The sequence below is a fragment of the Triturus cristatus genome, chromosome 2_1 (genome assembly GCF_964204655.1).
Source record: "Triturus cristatus chromosome 2_1, aTriCri1.1, whole genome shotgun sequence".
NCBI lineage: Eukaryota > Metazoa > Chordata > Amphibia > Caudata > Salamandridae > Triturus > Triturus cristatus.
In genome coordinates, this window is record NC_140581.1 from 151329800 (window position 1) to 151352054 (window position 22255).

The 22255-nt window shown below is 49.8% G+C and overlaps 1 protein-coding gene across 1 annotated transcript in view; it reads left to right on the top strand.

The window, feature by feature from the left end:
* PIK3C3 (phosphatidylinositol 3-kinase catalytic subunit type 3) overlaps positions 1-22255 on the top strand; it is an 855016-nt gene that overhangs the window by 327550 nt on the left and 505211 nt on the right. The window contains exon 10 of the mRNA XM_085629033.1: positions 14355-14540. Coding sequence (XP_085485159.1) covers positions 14355-14540 — 186 coding nt within the window. The remainder of the gene's footprint in view (positions 1-14354; positions 14541-22255) is intronic.

Consider the following 22255-nt stretch of genomic DNA (forward strand, 5'->3'; position numbering starts at 1 on the left):
TTTTAGGGCCTGGCCCCTGAGCAGAGCAGGTTTTCAGGAGTGCAGATGGGTGTCATGTGCCCGTCCTTCCCAGAGAGACAACAATATTATAATAATGTTGTTGATAAGTGATTATTTTGACGCTATGTCTACTTCCTAACACTCGTCAAGAGAGTCCGACAAAATGGGGCTTATATTATTACGTCTGCCAGGGCTGCTTTAACTCCCAGTCCTTTTCACTTTCTGTCTCGCTGAAGACGGAGCCGCCCCACGCACACCTCTCCGTACAAATTAATGAGTCTTGTCCTTATCGATGCCGCCCTTTGTAACACATCTACAGACAGATGCATACTGAATTGTTTGAGATAAATGAATGTGAGTTGCTGCTGACCCCTCCAAACTTGCCAATTAGCAGCCAGAGTTGTGTTCGACCAGCTCCTGCTCAGGATGCATGTCTTCACACGGACCCCCGGGACCTCACGGGCTCCCGTAGGCTGCCTGGAATCTGAGCGACGCTCGTTTAGCATTGCGTCCCTAAATACTGCTCAGGAGGCTGGGAGCCCTCTGATGTGTCGCACTCTCCTATTGGTCAATGCCACCTGAGTGTTGTGAGGCAAACGAAGAACGGCGGTAGCAAATATATGCGCAAGTGTAGCGCCACTTTACTTTCCGCCTCAGTGTGTTGAATTTAAATTAATTGTATTTCTTTTTAAGGTTAAAGAGTAAAAATAGCTGCTGCCTAAGCACTAAACCCGTCATACACCACTTATTCAAAAGCTATCAGCCTACTGAAAACCATAAACTGTGCGTGTCCCATATCATGAAACATCGCCCTGCCATGTGCCACGCATCGCGCGTTAGCCTAACGAATTTTAATGCAAGTCCCCGCATCACCACATTCAAAATTATCACGCATTCTAGCGCTCCGCAGCTGCCAAGCTGGAGCGCTGCATTATGGTAATTTAATTAGCACTGTCAGATCAAAGCTGGCAGCCCAGTTCTTCGCGCTGATCAGACCTTGGGGGCTGGCTCCGGCACTGCTTGCATTGGAAACATTTATCCAACATTCTGATTTACAGTGACCTAAAGTTGCTAAACGCCCCCGACATCACGTGGCATTAACATCACTAACTTCTACCAAGATATTGTGAGTCGAGCAAGGCACTCTTGAATTTAGTTAAACTCGTGTTTCCTGAGACACGAGTGGGGACAGGGCAGCATTCCTAATGGTTGTAGAGTCTGAACTAGTGTAAGTGCTGATGGGGGAATGGTAGCCAGCTCTTACCACGCCACAGTATCCCGCAACATCACGGACTCGACCCCTGGGCTCTTTGCATGCCTATGTGGCACACACTTCTGCCACGGCAATAGGGCAGAGAGCTGCTGGCACGCGGTATCCGCAACCGGACTGACCCCACCGGTACCCTGAGACTGTGTGTTTACTCAGGGCATAGAATGGAAAGGGAATAGAAGGGAAATAATCGTGCTGTGTTAGGAGTTGTGGCAGCCACGAGGCCAGATGCCAATTCACCTGCCTGGTGCGCCTATTTTCTTCCCACGAGGAATGCAGGAACTTTTGTGCAGTGAGTGAAACTGTCTGTGCCCTGAGTGAACCGCGATACCTTGCAACTGTGCCCGTTTGTCCGTGTTGGTCTGAGCAGTCACTTGACCCTCTTTTGAGATCCTGGCTGGCTTCACTAAAACAACTTCAAGTTGCTAAATGTTCATTGCGCCGGTAAAAACATTTTAATCTTAATTTTGAGTTGGCCTACCATTATATTGTCAGGGGACTCTCACAACTTTGACAGGTTGAGAGCAGTGGCCCCGAAAATTCTAGTGGTATATAGTGTGTTTATGGTACAAAAGAATGACCTGCTAGTGTGCAAGTAAAAACTGCACTGAAGAAAAGTCAACATCGCTGACTTAGTGTTTGGAAATGGTTAAAAAAAAAACGTGACCGCCTAGACCCCAGTTCCACATTTTACTGAACTCTGTTTATCAGAGATCAAAGTCCACCCCCCACTTTCTATGTGTCGGTGCATTCAAGTAATCTTTTATTAGGACTAGGTCCCCTTTAAAGGGTGCTGGGTTATAAATACAAGCCATGGAAAGTGGGGCCCACCTTAGCACTGGCAGAATGGCTTTTGCTCAGCGGGTGAGTTCACATCAGTAGACAGGCGCACATTTTACTTTATTGTACATTACTAGTGCACTGTACTTTTCAGGAGCCCTGAGCAGCGCAACATAGTTGAAGTTGCACTTTACTTGCCGGTGACGGTGGAGTGAGTCTGGTCAGTGGTGACGGAGATATTGTCACTCACAATTACACTGAAATTCTGACCGCCACTGTCTCTCCGTCTCTCTCTCTCACACAGACACATACACAAACACACACACTCTCTTTCTATCTCTCACTCTCTTAACCACACACCTCCCCCCGCCCCCCCGTGCCCCCCCCCCAGGGCTGTATTGGAACAATCTCAAAGTGTTGTTAATTGCCTCATCTCCAGTAGTAACCGTCAAGTCAATGGCCTGGATGTTATTGCTGCTCTCAGTTCATCCCTCTGTATAATGGACTTGAGAAAGCACAAGGTAATCAGGGTGTAGGGTCTCATCAGGTCCCCCGAATGGGGGCCTTGAAGATAGAAGTACCAGAAGTATTTGCATATAGACAAGACTGTGCCACTTGCAATGGCAGGATGCATTTGATTGCCTCATACCATCATGCATTTTTCCTCCATCCATCAAGAAACATACCAATAGGGCCTACACTGGCCATGTCTGGATGCCAGTGTTCTCATTGCATTAATTTGGCCTTACCTTGAGTCGCCAATCCATGAATACAAGGTTATACATGGAGACATGGAAGAAGATTGCTATGTGCTATACAACTCCTAGAACCTTCCTGGCAGAGCTGGTAGTTTGTAAGTGTGGTGCAGACATGTTTCCGGGTTCCATTGCTACATTAAAGATTACAGAACTTGAAAATAAATAGCAGTTGTGACCTGGAGTGAATGCCAAGCAGGGATCAATTCCAGAGGCCCAAAGTAGTAACTAGGACGACATAACATCCCATACAAACATTGATTATAATGTGTAGCACTGATGCAATGTCTAGAATCCTTTGAACTTACAAGAGTGTAGAGTGAAATTGAACAGCAGGTGGTTATGCAGTTAAAAAGATGAGAATACTGACTGTGGTAGGCACAGCTTGGAGTATGGGGATCAGGAGAGTGTTCAGAGTGTGGGGTGCACCGGGAGCTACTACAGTGAGGGGTGAAACACAAGCGTCTCCAATGGGGGTTCAGCTTAAGCAGTAAGTAAGTCTTCTTCAACCCTCTGAGTCATGAGACATCTTTAACACATGCCCTTGTGTCAAATTAATCAGGCAGCCACAACATGACCCTGTCTCAAAGCCAAAGTGAACCGTACTATTCGGTGAAGAAAAGATTCAGAGCTGTAGTCATTTACATGTCTTTCATTTTTCATATACAGAGGGAATGCCTGGATCATTTCCACGATTCAAAAACAATTACCAATTTGTTGTTATAGAAAAGCCCCTCGTGTGATAATGGACATGTACCCTGCCCTGGGTGCCCCGACTGCTAAAATTTCTGGATCCCTCATGCTGATTTTTCTTGTCATGGGCGAACTCTGAACATGTGTGTGCATGCCATGACATAGGCTTGCCTCACAGATTGTGGTCTATTTTGACCAGCATGGTCTCTCAAAGTGCTAGTCTCATAGTGATGAGACTACTGCCTTTGCCAGGAGTTAAGCAGCATGTGCGCGGTGGTGGCAGCATACCGCATAGTGATCAGTAGGAGTGAACAGGCCTTTTTACCTGTGTCACCAGAGTGAGTGAGGCCTGCAGCCCAACTCATTTAAGGTTCCACTGCTGTGTGCTCAACCCACCCTTGGCCTACATCTGATTGTTATCTAGTGCTGCGCAGTGCATGTGTGTTATATACATGAGCTGGATGTATGTGTGCCTGTGAATGGAACAGTACAACAAAGACATAATTCTGTGCAGTGCTGGTTGTATGTGTGCCTGTGAATGGTATAATACATGGAATATGTAGTGCTGTGCAATGCTTTTATGTTATATGCATATGCTCCGCGTTTGTCTCCCTGTGATTGGTACAATGCATGGAAGATTCTCGGTTCTATTGGAGGAGTTCCAGTGCTATCTGAGGGATCACTAGGAGATAGAAGAATCCTCCCAGACAGATTTACGGATTGCTGCATTCCTGTGGACACACTACAGCAAGGGAGAGCAAGGCTCTTCAGTATACTTCAAAGGGGCACTTTGCAGACTGTGGTGAACTTACCTAACGCCCTGACGCACTGCTTATTTCCTGCCATTCCTCCTGGGTTGCTGTTGTTGTGGTCTCCCCCGCCGCCATCATCTTTGCTGGCCGCGTGGGGGGGGACTACATCCCCCAGAGTTCTTGGCGGTACTTCCTGCTCCCGCCTTCAAGCGCGCCCGGAGGCGCTTAAAAACGAGAGGCTCCCTCGGTGGAGCGGGGGCACTTTGCAGACTGTGGTGAACTTACCTAACGCCCTGACGCACTGCTTATTTCCTGCCATTCCTCCTGGGTTGCTGTTGTTGTGGTCTCCCCCGTCGCCATCATCTTCGCTGGCCGCTGTGGGGGGGGGACTACATCCCCCAGAGTTCTTGGCGGTACTTCCTGCTCCCGCCTTCAAGCGCGCCCGGAGGCGCTCAAAAACGAGAGGCTCCCTCGGTGGAGCGAGGGCACTTTGCAGACTGTGGTGAACTTACCTAACGCCCTGACGCACTGCCTATTTCCTGCCATTCCTCCTGGGTTGCTCTTGTTGTGGTCTCCCCCGCCGCCATCATCTTCGCTGGCCGCTGTGGGGGGGGGACTACATCCCCCAGAGTTCTTGGCGGTACTTCCTGCTCCCGCCTTCAAGCGCGCCCGGAGGCGCTCAAAAACGAGAGGCTCCCTCGGTGGAGCGGGGGCACTTTGCAGACTGTGGTGAACTTACCTAACGCCCTGACGCACTGCTTATTTCCTGCCATTCCTCCTGGGTTGCTGTTGTTGTGGTCTCCCCCGTCGCCATCATCTTCGCTGGCCGCTGTGGGGGGGGACTACATCCCCCAGAGTTCTTGGTGGTACTTCCTGCTCCCGCCTTCAAGCGCGCCTGGAGGCGCTCAAAAATGAGAGGCTCCCTCGGTGGAGCGAGGGCACTTTGCAGACTGTGGTGAACTTACCTAACGCCCTGACGCACTGCTTATTTCCTGCCATTCCTCCTGGGTTGCTGTTGTTGTGGTCTCCCCCGTCGCCATCATCTTCGCTGGCCGCTGTGGGGGGGGACTACATCCCCCAGAGTTCTTGGCGGTACTTCCTGCTCCCGCCTTCAAGCGCGCCCGGAGGCGCTTAAAAACGAGAGGCTCCCTCCGCGTCGCGGGACACGCTCGGGCGGCGCCGGGCTAAGCCCGGGCAAAGGGCGGGCCCTCTGTGGCCCTCAGAGGCACAAGGAGGCCGGGCTGGGCCACTATCATTCGCTATTGTAGCAAAATTTGGGTACTGGAGTTGCCTCGCATTTAGGTGCTCAGTGCTCTGTGGCAAAATTGTTAAAGTTGTTAAAGTGGTAGTGGTGTTTGGCCTACGCTGTACTCATGGGTTGGTTATTGTGGTGGTTATGAAGTATATTGAGTAACACTGTAACGGATATACATGAGGCGCATTGATACTGTGAGTAGATAATTGCGGAGTAACTAATCTTGATAAATATTTGGCCACTCAGTTACGATCATAGTGGGGGAAAAGTGGGTTGTCAACAGAAAGAGCACCATGGCTACCAAACCAAAAACTAGATCAACCAAGCGTAAAGCAAGCACCCCGTTGATTACGACAAATAGCCAACCTAACATAGATACTCTTGTTGGGCACTCTGCACCCCCAACGGCCATAGATTTAATGTTACGCAAGGTCATTGGGGCAGTAAACAGGGAAATTGAACGCACCCAGAGACGCCTATCAATGACCCCTATGCAAAATTCCCATTTACAAACACACAGTAGTCCCAGGCAAGTCCCACAAGTAAACCTTTGTGATAGCCTGCTGGATAATAGCCCGGACATTTCAATTGGGAATTTACCTTGTGGCCAGCAGCTATTAGAGGCCGATTCACCTATTGATAAGGTAACAAAAAGACCTAATCTAATTAAGCATAGGTTGCCCAAAAGAGGTCCCAAGATCACGCAAGCAAGGAAGCCAAAATTCTCCAATAAGGGTGGGAAGAAACAACTAATAGAGGATGAGCTCATAGAAGTAGATACATCAACTCCATTAAGTCCACCAGGATGGCTACAACCAGTTATAGCCGATTTGCAAAAACATCTAGAAACCTTCATTACTGCCCAAATAAAACCACTCTTTAGTAAATTAGATAAAATTACTAATGAGCTTCATAAACAGGCGAAGCTGAAGGAAAGCAACTCTAATCCTATTGGAAATTTAACCTCAACTGTAATTCCCCCCTTAAGGCCACTACCTATGGAAAACATTGGCACCAGAAATGAGCTATGCATTACTGCACAGGTTCATGATCCACCCATAAGTGTAGATCAATCACAGGATAGATGCCGCCCTGAAAATACAAAAGATTGTCACCCTATAAATAAAGATCAGTCGAGGAGATTACAGATAAAGCCTGGGCAGGTTGTGTCCCACGAGCAGGTGGATGTATGGCAGAAAGTCCCTGAAAGTAAGGGAAAAAACCCCCCTCCCCCCCCCCCCTGGAGTGAATCTACCCCCCGAAGTAAGTCCCTATGTTGTGATTTTTGCCGGGGTTCCTGAACTCAGGGAGGGTCAAAGGGAGACACACCTAGAGTTAAAAAACAAGATTATATACTGGTTAAATATACACAGACCTCTCCAAGGGAGGGAAAGGGGAGAAATCATCCATGTAAGAAGAGTACCATGGTTGGGAAACAGAGGAAAGGACATCGAAGGGGATTGCATTATTGCAAATTTCAGGAACCCAAAACTGGTGGAGTATATACTGGGAAACTATAACAAAAATGCAACCAGTACTATTCGAACTACGCCTCTGGCCTATTTTTGCCCCAGACATGGCCTTATGTTCCCTCAGGGTCACAATTTAGGCAGGAAGGGAGGAGGAACAGATGGAGACTGGAGAAGGAAATATGAATACAGTTCTCCATCACTATTAAATCTGAATGGTCCGCAGTGGGAGAACAGATTTAGTCCCCTTCAATCGTTGGATGAAAATGATTGACTAACGAACTCAGAGGTAGGCTCGGTAGGGAAGAAAACAAGGGCATCTACGAAAACAAATGAATTATCCTCAGAGGGAAGGCATACATCGAATCACCCAGAACTTGGCCCGCAAAGCCAGATTGGGGAGAGGCAAGACCCACCACTAGGAAGGAGGGAGGTACATGAATTAGATACTCATGGTCCAAGGCTGGCCGGGACACAGGGGGCAAGGGTGAAAATAACATCTTGGAACATCGCAGGCCTAGCTGGAAAAATAAGCAATATAGAGTGGAGGAATCAACTAAGGGACTCCCATATAATAGCTTTACAGGAGACATGGGTTGTTGAGCCCGATAATCATCATTTAGAGGGGTATAAGTCCTTCTTTGTACCAGCTCAGGAGAGTAGGGCTGGTAGAGCAAAGGGAGGCCTAATAATATATGCTGATGTCAACTTAAAGGGGAAATGGACTGTGTCACCTTGGTCCTCAGACAACTTGCAAGCAGTAACCTTCCAGGGACAGGGGTTGAGGGTACAGCTATTTAACCTCTACAACCCTGGCCCAGGAAGTGGCACTACTGCCGTGCTGGAGGAACTAGATCTTAGACTAAAACAGGAATCTGATCTAAGAAAAGGCGGAGAAAACTTATTCGTCCTTTTAATGGGGGATCTAAATTGTCATCTTTGCTCACGGTTGATACCGGTAACTACCCACTGGGATCTTTGCCCACTTAAAAAGGGCCCACATTTGGAGCACACAGCTGAGGGTATACTAATAACAAAAATACTAGGGAGTCACTCACTAGCACACACTATTGATCTGGTAATTCCAGAACCTGAGGGCACCCTGATACCGACTTTTAAAGGAAGGGGATGTTCGTCTATTATAGACTACATCTTTATATCCACCTTTGCTAAACACCGGATTGGGAAGGTAAACACTAAATGGAGTGCCTTTAGTGATCATAACCCCCTGGTAATAGAAATACCGTATAAGGATTATATTAAAATGAATAAACAGCTGGGTACCATTTTACAACCTACCGATCAGGGTAGGCGTTTAAAATGGACAAAAATTAATGCCCCTGAATTGTATACCGCACTGGTGCAAAAGGGGAAAAAGTGGCTTGAGGAGTGCTTAGATCTTCAAATAGAGGGAGTTGACCTAGTCGCCGCTTTCAGGGAGTTAACTAAATGCGCTGAAAAACTATTGTTGACAAAAGGTCCCAGAAAACCAGTGACTCACCCAAGATGGTTCGACGTAAACTGTGCACGAGCACTAAGAAGTTTAAAGTCAAGTCTTAAGGCTAACCCGAGGGATATAGTGGAGGTGGCAAAGTACAGGAAAATCTATAGAACTAAGATTAAAGAAAGGAAAACTACCTTAAAAGCTGAATTATGGGCTGATTTAAGAGAGGCTGGTGAAAACAGAGATTTCACTGAATTCTGGAAGATTATAAATAGGCCCTCTTTCTATGATTGTAACACACCGGTCCTCAGCACAAATATCCTCCCACAGCAATGGGTAGCTCATTTTGAGAAACTTTACAATCATTCCAAGGTTTGTAAACAAGAAGGGGAATGGGTTGGTAATAGGAATGAGGCGCAGGATTTTACACTCATTGAGATCACGCAAGCAATTATTGGATTAACACCAAACAAAGCAACTGGGCCTGATGGCACTCCCCCAGATCTATATAAAAGTAATGTCGATTTGTGGGCACCAATTTTAATGAGAGTGCTAAACGCAGCTATTAAAACAGGACTCCCGAGGTCATGGTCTACTGCCTTAATAGTTCCTATTTTTAAAAAAGGAAACAAGGACAACCCCCAATGCTACAGACCTATATCATTGATTGATGTTTCGGCTAAAATACTGGGGCGGGTGGTTTTAAATCGTTTAATGGCCTGGACAGAAGAGCAGCGTACAATAGTTGATACCCAGTATGGCTTTAGAGCGGGAAAATCGACCAGTGATCAATGTTTAAATTTATATCTACCGGTCGCTAAATATACTAGTGCAAGCAATGGGACCATTTACATGGGATTTATGGACTTAGCAGCGGCCTTCGACAATGTGAATAGAAGCAAGCTTTGGGAAATGATGACTTCCTTGGGGATTGATCAGGGTTTGATAAACATTCTGAGAGAGCTACACTGGAACACTACAGCGAGGGTTCGCTATAGTATGGAGGGGGGCAAACTGATTCCTTCCCATGTTCCAGTGGAGTAAGGCAGGGATGCATTCTTGCCCCCTTCCTATTCTCACTATATATAAACGACCTGGAGTCAACCCTCATAGCCAAGGCAGCCGATTGTCCTAGGGTAGGAAAGCGCCAAATACCAGTCCTCCTATATGCGGATGACGCGGTTCTCCTTGCTAGGACACCGCGAAGTCTTCAAATATTGATTAATGGATTTGTGGATTTTATGGAAAAATTGGATCTGTCTGTAAATCTGACTAAATCCTTTGCGTTAATCGCAGGCAAAAAACCGATGAAAAAACCGATGTTCAATATTGGGACCCATGTCATGGATATAGTAACTACCTTCCCGTATCTAGGCCTACTGTTCGACTGCAAAATTCAATTTGATAAGTTGTTGGAGGGACGCTGCTCCAAACTAGTTTCGTCATGTGGTGCAATCATGAATTTTGCACAAAGATTAGGCTGCTGGTCCCCCCAGCAAGTTATGACCTTATATAATTCAATAAGTATAGCTAAAGCGGTATATGGAGCAGAGGTGTGGGGCTTCAGGGATGTTAAACAGCTACAAATGGAAGAAGATAAATTCATTCGTAGGATCCTGAAGATCCCACACGCGATACCAGCTGAAATTGCACATTCTGAACTTGGTATCCCATACATTGCTGATTTGGTCAAAATTAAACCAGTTTTGGCTTGGCTCAGCATCTGGGCAAACCCGGATGCTGAGCTAAGCAAGGAAATTCTTAATGATTGCTTAAAAAGGGATAAAGGAATGTCAATCCCATGGCTGAAATATGTTAAAGTAACTTTAGAATCTGTAGGCCAGCACGCACTTTTCAGTACCCCTGCTCTAATTTCAAGAAATAGTAAAACACAAATTAAAAGTCTGTTGCTGGATAAAATGGAATCCCTCAGGGAGACTAAAGCTTTCACATTGAAACGCTCAGTGGTAGCGCATTGTTTAGTTAAAGAGTCAGTGGGTATGGAACCCTATCTATTTCTCTTGCATAATCAACAGGATAGATTCTTAATGTGTCGTTTTAGGCTCAATTTGTTGCATAATATTTTATCTTATCCATCGGGTTTTACTGCGACTATTGAGCAGAAGGGTGCCTGCGGCTGCGACAATTTGTCTCCGCAGGACACCCTTCATTTTGTATTATTGTGCCCATTTTATTGTCTTCCTAGACGCATGTTTTTAGTTGATATTTTAAAACGTGGAAAATTTCGACATGCGAAGGTAGCTTTGTTGTTCCTTCAAAGAGCAAATGATATGTATACACTATGTTCAGTGATAAGCTTTTTGAAAGCTGCAGTAAGACTAAGGAGCACTAGAGACTAATTCACCTGTCGCATCTATATGAATTGTAACAGTTCGGTTGATGGTTATTTTTATACTAATGAAATGTATAATTGTATATGTTGTGTATTTTTAAATATGTACTTTTTATGATGATTTTTTTAACCATCGAAATAAAGAATTTGAACTGAACTACTTCAAAGGGTGTTCTTTGATTCAGAGAGAGGTCACTGGAAAGGGGCTTAGGCACATCTCATGAAGGAGATGGGACTTACAAGGGCATCATAAAGTGTAGGGCTGAGGCCCTTGGGTAACCTTTTAATATACTTATCACTGTGGCAGACATTCAGGTGTGAACCTCTAGTCACTCCCACGGTCTGCGTTGTTGAGCTATCAGATTTGGAGTTGCTTCTGCTGTGACAGACTTCTTTCTGGAGAAGGTACAGGGTGTATCACATTTGGTGCCTGAACTATAAGATGGGGAGCTTGAGGTCACAAAATTGTCAACTTTCAAGTAGCCAGCTGAGCTGTGTGAGCAGGAGAAGCTCTGCAAGAATTCTGCCTGTGACCAGGGCTGGAGGCTAAGACATGCCAGTCTCCCAGCTGCTTGAGAGACATCACCCAGAGAATCCAAGATCACCTGCCCCCAGAGTCTGGAGCACCAATGCATGCCTGCTTGCAAAGACCAGTGTGCCCTGTGATTAAGGGGAGACCGTTGTAGGGAGCGATTTCCAGTGGGGGATCCTGGTGATTAGGTCTCTGTTTCGAGGTGTGAGCGAGCTGCTCGCATGCAGGTTTAAGTCTGTGATCCCTGCCGCTGTGAAGTGAGGCAAGAACTTTGTTGCATCTATCAGGCTGTAGCCTATGTGTGAAGTGTAGGCACCGACCCCGTATGCCAGGTGGGGCAGCCGTGAAGATTACTGTTGTGCCGATCGGGCCACATCCAATGTGCGGAGTGAGGACTGTGACCCTATATGCCAGGAGGGGCCACTTGGAAAAAGAAGTGTAGTGTGATTGAGACCATCATCAAGAGGAAGAGACCGTCATGGTAACCCATGCCTGCCCAATCCACCACTAAGAATCAGTATCAGTAGCATCGAAAATTCCCTCGCACCTCCCTGCCTCGAGAGAGGACTCACTGAAACGTATCCGCATTGGAAGAGCAACAAGGGTTCTCTCGGTCACTGCTCCCGCCGGACAGTGTGTGAGTAACTGCAGGGCAGCGTGTGAGGAATTCACCGGAGGCAGCAGCTGCAGCGTTAGCCCTTTGAACAAAGTGTGCTTGGAGACTCCGGTTGTGCAGGTCATGCTGGTGCGAGACAGAACTTGCCTGCCAAATAGCACTTTGATGCTTGAACACTTTTGAGTTTAATTGGAGTTGGAGTGGCACGCCTCAGACCCAGACAACTAGTGGAGCTTAACCTGAATTTTGCCTATATTGAATTGGGGAATAACAACTACTGCTAGCGAAAGGAGAGGGGACTCAGGGACCCACCTGTTAGAATACTAGAGCCCTAACTTCAGGGGACTGTGTATACTGTTTGTATTGGTATATAAATACGCCTTTTGCAATAAAAGCAAGTATTTGAGTACTGGACAGTTGTTTATTGTTGCTTCTGAACGTATTTTAAGTTTTGAGCCTGTGTTCAGTCCCGTTTCTACCTCCCCACTGAGAGTGCTGAAAGGATACGTGACCCAGTTGCTCAGAATCTATAGTAGATCGGGGCCCGGGACATCAGGATATCACGAACAAAAGGCCTCAACCCTCACAGTTGGGCCCAGTAGCTTCTGCTTGCTCTGTCCCTCTGAGCGAGATTCTGACACAGGTAATTGAAAGTCACATAATGAAATGTCCTGGTGCCTAGTTTGACTGGCCTTTGCTCATCAACTCTATAGAGTTTTTTACTTGGCATTTCATTGGTTAAGTATCTTTATGGAAATCTGCACATTGTCCTCATAAGTAGCATTTTAACACATGACATGTGGCATGGAGTGACATGACACCACCATAAAAGCCCCCATGACCTGGCTTACTGCAGCGTGGGGATTGTGTGATATTTGCCATTGCTGATTTTGATTTCCAGTTTGGTCTTGTCCATCACACTTGTACAGTTGAACTAGTCAAGGAAGCCTCATGCCGGGCTCAAGTCACTGGTCTAGCTCTTGCTCGATTCCAGATCCAGTTTGATATATGAGCCAGAGCCCTTTCCTCTCTTCTCCCTACTGTGATCATGCAAAGTTATCAATTACCTCCAGCGGCGCCCCTGTAAATGAAGAAGTGCTATGATGACATGGGCATACATCCGGTCCGACAGATCTTTTTCTGCTTCCACATAACTACAGTCTACAATTGTATCGAATGCAAGAACGCAAAAATATGTCTGTGGGATCCAGTCAGGCTGACCTTCTCGGGTCTGGCTCATTGAAAGCCTGCTCTTCAGAGAGATCTCCAAGTGACCCCTGTGACCACATTATCTGGCCAATATTTTCCTGTTTCCTTCGAGGTGTAGGGATTGTTGTATCTCCCGTCTGGAGAAAACAGTGATATTAATTCATAAATCCAGTGCTCTGCTTCCTTCCATTTAACTTTGTGCTCTAAAGAAAAACACCTGCGTGTTAATCACTGCAGCCTGCACTGCTCTACACTGGGATTGCAGATGTGCAATTACAAGCGATGGAATGATGGCCTCCTGATGGTCTTGTGAGGTCCCCGTCATCGTTGAAAACAGGTGATTACACCGAGCACAAAGCTTGAGATGGGAAGGGGGTCAAGGTTGTTCTCCTTTTGGAAGCTACAGGTGACCACAGGGCACATGGAGGCTCAGATTCCACAAGTGTGAGGTGTAATTCGCCTCCGCACAGACGCTATCATTGAGTCCTCATGCGATGAGCGAGCTTTCTATGGAGCCTGTAACCATGTAGGGATTACATGGTAGTCTTACCTTAGCTCTTGTGGATGTCACACTAAATTCTATCACTAGACCCAATGCAGGCAGTCTTTGTGAGGTATACTTGCACACATGTTCCCTCCGCACTCACACGTCTGGAGAGGCTCTGTTCACACTCCTGTGTTTGCACTTTGTTTAGCAGAGTGTAAATCATGAGTTAAATTGCCTGTTCTCCAGCAGTTTCCGGAATTGAAAAACTGAAATAAGTTACCGGGTAGCAGAAGTTGTATATGAGAACATACATTTAAATGCCTACTGGAAAAAAAAGAAAAAGTTACTTCTTATTACATGCCAGAACCAGCACTTGATTTCAGTATTAAACGATTACGATATAAGTCCCTGGTGAGACCCGAATGGTCAACTGCATTCGTGAAGTGCATAACACGTCCCTTTGTGTGTACGGTTATTCCACTGACATAGATGAGAGGATATTGGTGAGTGGTCTTAGAATTCATTTGATACTCCATATTCCCCGGTCTCCTAACAACATTTTATGTACACAATCAGATGAAATCATTACTCGTATTGAATGCACATCTCTAAATCTCATCAAGGTCAATCAGAAAACACCCATTAAAATGCCGTTGACTTTAGAAATGTATTGCCAAAGCCCAGCAGTGATATCTAGAGAGCAGATAAGTAAGAGCTCCCTTATCTGTCCCTTTCGCAGGCATTGACCAAGTTCTTGAAGTGTGTCAACTGGGGATTGGCCCAGGAGGCCAAGCAGGCACTGGAGCTCCTGGGCAAGTGGAAGCCAATGGACGTGGAGGATTCTCTGGAGCTGCTGTCTTCTCAGTTCACCAATCCAACAGTGCGGCGGTACGCGGTTGCCAGGCTGCAGCAGGCGGACGACGAGGTACAGTGATACGCTTTCATGCTCCTTTGTAATATTGCAATCCAAAGCCCCTGCTGGGAAATGTTCTGCGCGCGAAAGAATGTGACGATTGCCATAGCAATATCTGAAGTCCTCCTTTCTGTTAAATGGAATGAGCTGGGGCATGTGGAGTGAATGGAACAGAACATGCCTTTGTGGACTGTGAAGCTACTGTGTGATGCTTTGACCCACTTGTGGGGGGTCCAGCTGCTACTTATGAAAACCAATTTACATTCTTTCCCATGATGTTTGGGTGAATGAATGCTCTAAGAATCCTGAATTTCAGTAGTTTGAAGCGATGCTGCTCGTGCCTCTGTTCCTAATGGCTCGAATTCCCCCATCTTTGTTTAGAGCTGCCTGCTCTATGCATTAGGTCTTTTCCTACAGCTTACTATTCTTGATGGCCAGGGGTGCAGTTTCTTCCTCTTGTTGACAGGGTTAGTCTGTCTAAGTCCCTCAAAACGAACACTTTGAAAACTTAGTTTACAGCGTAGAGGATAAGCTTTGGACTCTGCAGGAAATTTAGAGTAAAGCTGTTAGGAGTTAATTTATGATGAGATGAACGTTTTTAGATTACATAGTGGCGGACATCTCAGATGCATGAGGAATAATGGTAGGAATAGCAAGCTTCATGGAGCATGTGTTAGAGGTTTTGTGGCCATCCTTGGACCACAAGGTTTGGCTATGGGCCACATGTTTACAATTGCCACAACTATGTAAATCTTCCCCGCCTAGATTCATTAATGTAACCGAGGTGTCCTACAAATCCGGCCTGAATCTGGCCCCGTGGTATTAGAGATTATTCTAGGCACTGCTAGGATTGAGACATTCCTGTCCTCCTCCGGTACACTCTACCAGCCCTGCTGCTACCCCCCTGAGGACGAGGAATAGTGCGCTCCACATGTGAGGCGTGTCAGAGTGTGAATACACCCATTGCTTTCTCCGGGAAAGCACTCTCACTTACATGATAGTGCAGCTTATCCATCAGGTATGGGTTAGCTTCATTTCTGAGAATCGGGCAGAACGCTTCTCGCCTAGAAGCAGCTACTTCAGCAGCTTCTGCTGACGACTACTAGTAGTTAATGTTATAAGTTATCGGACACATATTAAGCTCAACTTAACTAATACATTTCCTACCAAGGGTTAGTTTTGTTGAGGGCTCAGCCTCGAGCCGTCCCATTCTTCAATGTTAAAAGCATTGTTTTTTTGGGGTTTTTTTCTATTTTTTTTTTTTGAAAGACCTTTATTTCAGAGTTCCACATTACACAGCTTACAGCCTACAACCCCTCGGGCCGGCCGCGGAGGATGTACCCTTACATTGCTTCCGAAAGCACACAGCCAGTTGCCGTCAACCCGGGGGTACGGAGGCGTTATAAGGTGCGAGTGTCTCACTGTTTAGAGAAGGATAGTGCAGGACTCCTTTTTCTCTTTGGTACTACCATACAACATAAGCATATTGCCCAAATGGCGTAAAGGCGCCTAACAGTCGAACTACCCCCCTCCCTCCCCCCCCCCCCCCCAGCTAACTAAACACGGTCATCACATTAAGCACCGCAAGTCACCTACGTACCGGTAATGTGACCTCCGCCACCCATTCTATAGCCCCGGAGCAACAGGAGCGTGGGGAGTTTGCATATCACCTGAGCCCTCCTGTGCGACGGAAGGGGGCTCGCAAATGCCCCCCCTGAAGTCATTCCAGTTGGACCACACTTCAACCCACTTACGGGGGGCACCCTCTCGCTACATACACAGTCTTTTCTTGCAGCATACACCAGTCCATATCGCTGTGCCAGTCCGACAGTTTGGGTGGAATAGGACTTCCCCAGAGCCTGGCAATGTTCCTTTTCGCTACCATTTGTCCGAGCGTCACCCAGAGCCTCCCTTTCGGTGGCAGGTCCGTTGGCTCCCATATATTAAGGAGGCACCTCTTGGCCTCCGGGCGAATTTCCACCTCCCAAACCTCCTCCATACACTGCACCACCCTGCGCCAGTATCGTTGAATCTTAGGGCAATCCCACAACACATGGAAGAAGGTACCCGTGCCCCCACATCCCCTCCTACAGAGTAGTGTGTCCGCCCTCCCCATCACGTGTAGCCTAGTGCAGGAGATATATACTCTATGTAAGATCTTCAGTTGGACAAGTCGCAGTCGGGCTGATATTGCGACCTCACGTGGGAAAGCCAGGGCGTGCAGCCATTCTTCGTCGTCTATCTCCAGCCCATCGGCGACCCATTTTTCTCTAAGGGGAATGAGCATATCGGGGGCATTATTGATTAGTTTTTTGTACATGAGTGATATGGCGTATTCTGTGAGGTGTCCATCCAGCAACCTATCTTCAAGCGGGGAGGCTTGTGGTAGTTTGGTCTCCGGTGGGATATTAGCCTGTAGGGAGTGTCGCACCTGTAAGTATCTAAAGTATTCTGTGTGCGCCAGCTCATATGTGTCTTGCAGTTGGGCAAACGTGCGGATCCCTGTAGGGCCCCGGATGTCCTTAATTTGGGAGATGCCGATCAAGTCCCAGTTGCGGAACCCCTTGGTGCGTACTAGGTTGCCTAATTTTTCGGAGGCCCAAAGTGGCGTGGCCATCGTAAGGACTCCTGACCATCCGAGCTTCCTCTGAGCAATATGCCAGATCTGTACCGAGCGGAGTGTAGGTCCGGTGAGTTGACGCATACCCCGTCTAGAGTAGAGTGCTATCTCGTAGTTCCCCCCGGGGAGCAGCCACCTGTCCATACCATAGGCGGGGTCATTCCCGTCTCCATACGTCCCCTGATTGATCGCGGACAGATGGGCTGCCCAGTAATATTTACGGATGTCGGGGAGGGCTATGCCGCCGTCGTACCACCCCAGTGTGAGTTTGGTGAGTGAGATTCGGGGTGCCCCGGCCCAGAGGAGGTCGCGAAGTGCGGCTTCGATCGCTACAAAGTAGCCGTTTGGGACTAAGTCTGGATAATTTTGTAGCGCATAGAGAAACCGTGGTAGCGCTAGCATCTTAAATAAGGTTGCCCGGCCCAGCAAGGACAGTGGAAGGTGTTGCCAGGATTTGGCCTCGCTTTGGAGCCGAGCTAGCGGCGGCTTGAGGTTGTGCTTATGACAGGGCCTTATTAGTGGTGATGTATACTCCCAGGTACTTGAACCCGTCCTCTGCCACCGCGATACGACAAGTGTCCGGGAGCCTCGGAGGGTCCTCACGCAGGACGTATAGATGTGATTTGGCCCAGTTGACCCGGAAGCCAGAGTTACGGACGAAATTCGCAAGTATGTCAAGTGCCACAATTATCGACCTGCGCGGCCTACAAAGGTACAGGAGTATGTCGTCAGCATATAGGGATATTCTATCCTCCCACCCCTCCGCCCATGCTATACCTTTTAAGTCGACATCCTGCCTTATCCCAGCCGCGAGCGGTTCTAGGGAGAGGGCGAAAAGAAGGGGAGAGAGGGGGCAGCCCTGCCTAGTCCCTCTTTCAAGCGTGAAAACCTCGGACAGCTTATTGTTCACCAGCACCTGAGCCAGGGGTTCGGCATATAATAGACGCACCCAAGCTATAAAGTGAGGTCCAAAGCCCAGTTTGCGCAGGACTGCGAACATGTACGGCCACTCTAAGGTGTCGAAGGCCATGGTGGCGTCCAGAGAGACCACCACTGCGTCCTCCTGTAATTTGTGGCGCTGCCCCAGTACACCGTTCAGCCTTCTAATGTTTAGGGCCGTGTTGCGGTGGGGCATGAACCCCGACTGGTCTGGGTGGACCAATGAAGGAAGCACCGATTTGAGCCTATTCGCCAGCGTCTTCGCCAGTATTTTGGGCTCCGCGTTTAGGAGCGAAATTGGCCTGTATGACGCACAGGAGTCTTTGGGTTTCCCCTCTTTCGGTATCGCCACTATGGTCGCTATACGCTGATCTCGGGGCAGCACTCCCAATTCCCTGCTATGGTCGAACATGAGTTTCAAATGCTTACCGGTGGCGTCCGGCTGGAGCTTGTAAATCTCTATTGGGAGGCCATTAGGACCGAGCGCCTTACCAGGGCGGATTTCTCCTATTGCGCGCTGCAGTTCAGCCTCAGTGATTGGGCTGTCCATAGCCTCCCTATCTTCATCCGACAGTGAGGGCATGCGAATGTCGGTTAGGAGGTCAATGGAGTCCTCCTCCGGGCGGTCCGACTCGCGCCTGTAGAACTGCTGGTAGTGTCTCGCAAACCGTGCAACTATTCCCCGGGGCTCTGTCACTACAGTCCCGGTCTCGGTGCGTATTTCAGGCACCACCTTACTGGCCTGTTGCTTTTTCTCGAGCCAGGCTATGAGTTTCCCGGCTTTATCGCCCTGATCGTATATTCTACCAAGCTTGTGACGAGCCACGGTCTGAGCCTCTTGGGTCACCAGCGCTTTATACTCCGCCGCCTTTAACTGCAGTGTGTGCCTGACCTCCCTGTCCCCTCCATCCGGCGCCTCCCTCTCCAGTACCTCCAAATCCGCCTCCAGTGCTGTGACCTGCCTGCATCGCTCCCGCCGTCTAGCCGATATGGCCGAGAGCGCCTCCCCCCTAATCACGGGTTTAAATGCCTCCCACACAGTGACGGGGGATTTTACCGACCCAACATTTTCTGCGAAGTACTGTGAGATTGAGTTGGATATATGTTTCCTGGTGGCCTCATGTTTCAGGTGCCAGGCATTTATTGGTGCTATGCAGCCCTCACGACCATTCCCAAATGTGATGTGTGTACGGACCGGTGAGTGGTCAGAAATGCCCCTAGGCAGGAGCACTGCCTCCACTACCACCATGTCTTGTTGCATCAGGGTAAGGATGTAGTCTAAACGTGAGAAGGAGTGATGGGCCCCCGAGAAGAAGGTATATTGGCTGTCTGTAGGGTGGAGCAGGCGCCAGACGTCCGTAAGCCCGAAGGCTTCAAGAAAGTCTGCCAACCACCCCTGCCCCTGGGGCAGGTCTCTGGGGGGCTGCCTGTCCCGGGTTCCCGACACCACTGCGTTAAAGTCCCCTCCCAGCACCAACTGACCCTCAGGAAGGGAAAGGAGAAACGTGCCCAGGTCTACAAAGGCCCGGGCCTGGAGGCCGGGCGGGACGTAGACAGACAGGAGGTTAAGCGTGCGGCCCTCCCAACGGCCAGACACAGCCGTGAAGCGGCCCTGTGGGTCAGTTTTAATTAGGTCTATATCGAGGGGCAGCGAGCGACGCAGGAGTATCCCCACCCCCCGCGATCCGGAGGTGAAGCCAGAGTGGGCTGCTAGAGTGTAGCCGCATCTATTGAGGGCCTGACAGACATTCCCCATCAGGTGCGTTTCTTGCAGTAGCACTACGTCCGGCTGGTGCCGTTTGAGGAACTGTAGGACTATAGTGCGCTTGAGTCTGTCCCCTAATCCGTTCACATTCCAGCTGAGGACCTTCAGACTTTTTTCCCATCTCCTAGCCATAGCTGTTGCTTCTTGGGGTGCTTCGTCCCACCACCCCGGTGTGCCGGCTGCCTACGTGACAACATAGTGCGTGTGACCGTAAAGGATCCCCAACTCCCCACCCCTCCCTGGTTCCCGCCCCGCGGGTGCATTGAATGTAGACAATAAGAGAACTGGCAAACCATCCGTGCCACCCACTCCCCCCCGAATCTGTCCCCAACATCCCCGCCCCCCCTGCGAAAAACAAACCCCCCTCCCTGCCCCCTGCTCCGTGGGTTCTGAACTACCCACCACCCCAATTAGCAGAGCGCCTGTCGCCCAACCCTGCCCCGGTGGGAACCCACCGAGGAACTCTACGTGGGAAGTTCGTGGGCCAGCCCGTTCCTGGCCGCCCGTCCGTGGTGCCCCAGTTCGTTCAGCCCCCAAAGCCAACGGTGCATCATCTAAATAGGGAGCCTGGCTCAGATAAATTGGGGCACACTGCCTCGTGGGGCCCGCAAGTCTTACAGTCAAAAAACTTTTATAGTTTACTGTCCGACGGCTTCTCCGCTGCGCTCCAGTGGCCTCATCTCGCTGCGTCGTCTCTGGGTGAGCCCCAACGGGGACTATTCGATCGAGAACGCCATGACCGCTGGCTCTGCTCACCACCTTCCGCTCGTCCTGCCGCTGACCCCGGGGAGGGGTGTCCCGTGCCTCGCCATTGTGCGCCTTCCCGTCGAGGGGCCTCTACCGTCTCGGCCGCGTCTAGCCACTCCTGCACCGCCGCCGGCGAGGTGAAGAAGAGGGATTTACCGCCAGTTATGATCTTCAGTTTAGCGGGAAAGAACATCATGTACCGGATCCCACGATCTGGTAATGCCGCCTTGACCCCCTGAAAGGAGCGTCTTTCCTGTTGGACCTGGAGCGTGAAGTCCGGGAAGAAGCGAACCGTGGCCTCCTCGTAATGCAGATCACCGTGTTGTCTGGCAGCCTGGAGAATTGCATCGCGGTCACGGTAGTTCAGTATTTTGGCAATAATTGTTTGTGGTAGGGCCCCTGGTTTGGGTTTTGGGATCGGGGCCCTGTGAGCCCGCTCGACCGTGAAGAGCTTAGATAGTCTCTTGGTTTTCAGGTGGCGGAGGATCAGGTCCTCAAGAATGAGCTCCATACAGTCCCCCTCAAGTCCTTCCGTCACACCTACCACGCGTATGTTGCTTCTCCTGGGCCTGACTTCCTGGTCGTCGAGCCGTAGGGCCATCAGCCGGTGTAGGTGCACAAGCTCATTCACCCTGCCCTCGAGCCGCTTCTCTGATTCCTGCAGGGCTGTTATGTCCACTTCATTGGACTTGGACCGGTCTGTGGTTTTCCCTAAGTCGGCACGGAGCAGGTTCACCTCTATCGTGATCTTGTCCATTTTCGTCTCCAGGCTGCTGCCAAGGGTTTGGATTGCGGCCATTATGGACGTCAGGGAGGGTTCCGCCTGACCTGCGGCCTCCTTCGTAGTCCCTCCCGGCTGCGGCGTCGTTTTGGCTATCGTGTATTGGTCCAGCTTATTGGTCTGGGTCGTGGTGCCTCCTTTAGGCCGCATGGTTGCTCCGGTGCCTTTGGGGCACAGTGTTCCTCCGCCCGCCTCTGCTCCTGAACGCCCGCTCCACTCCTACCCGCGAGGTCTGGGCGTAGCCGTAGCCCCACCGGCACTTTCCTGGTATCGGCTCCAAGCAGGGCCCCCCCGCGTGGGCCCAGGCAGTCTCAATACGGGGTCAGCGACCTCAGCCACCCCACGACGCCGGCTCTCCAATGTTCAGTCCGCCAAACAGCTACGAACTCGGGCCCCCAGCTGGCAGGCGATGCAGGGCACTCCGCAGCGGCAGTCCCAGCCGGTCCTCTCCCCTTGCTCCAGCCGCAGCAGATCAATCAATGGCCGCCCCTCTCCCCGGTGAGGGTCGTCACCTGGCCGCAGTTGTTTTGGCCGCCCTCCGGGCGCCAGGGTCCTACCGCCAGTGTCGCTGGGAAGCCGGAGGCCAGCGGTGCCTCGGCGCTGCGTATGAGGCCGCGCCTCCCTCCGCTGGCGCCCCTCCGGGCGCGTCGCGCCGCAGGCCAAAAGCCGGGGCCTCGAGTAGGGCAGGGAGCGGCCGCGGAGTTCCAGGGGCGAGGCGCCGAGCCGCCGCCGCCCGTCGCAGCCGCTGTGGTCGTACGAGGACCCCGGAGTCCGCGAAGCCGCTCTTGTGGGGCACCGGGCCTGGGGGAGCTGGGGGGCTCTCACGGGCGATCACCTCAGCGCGGATATGGGTCGGATTTATTAGGACACCAACG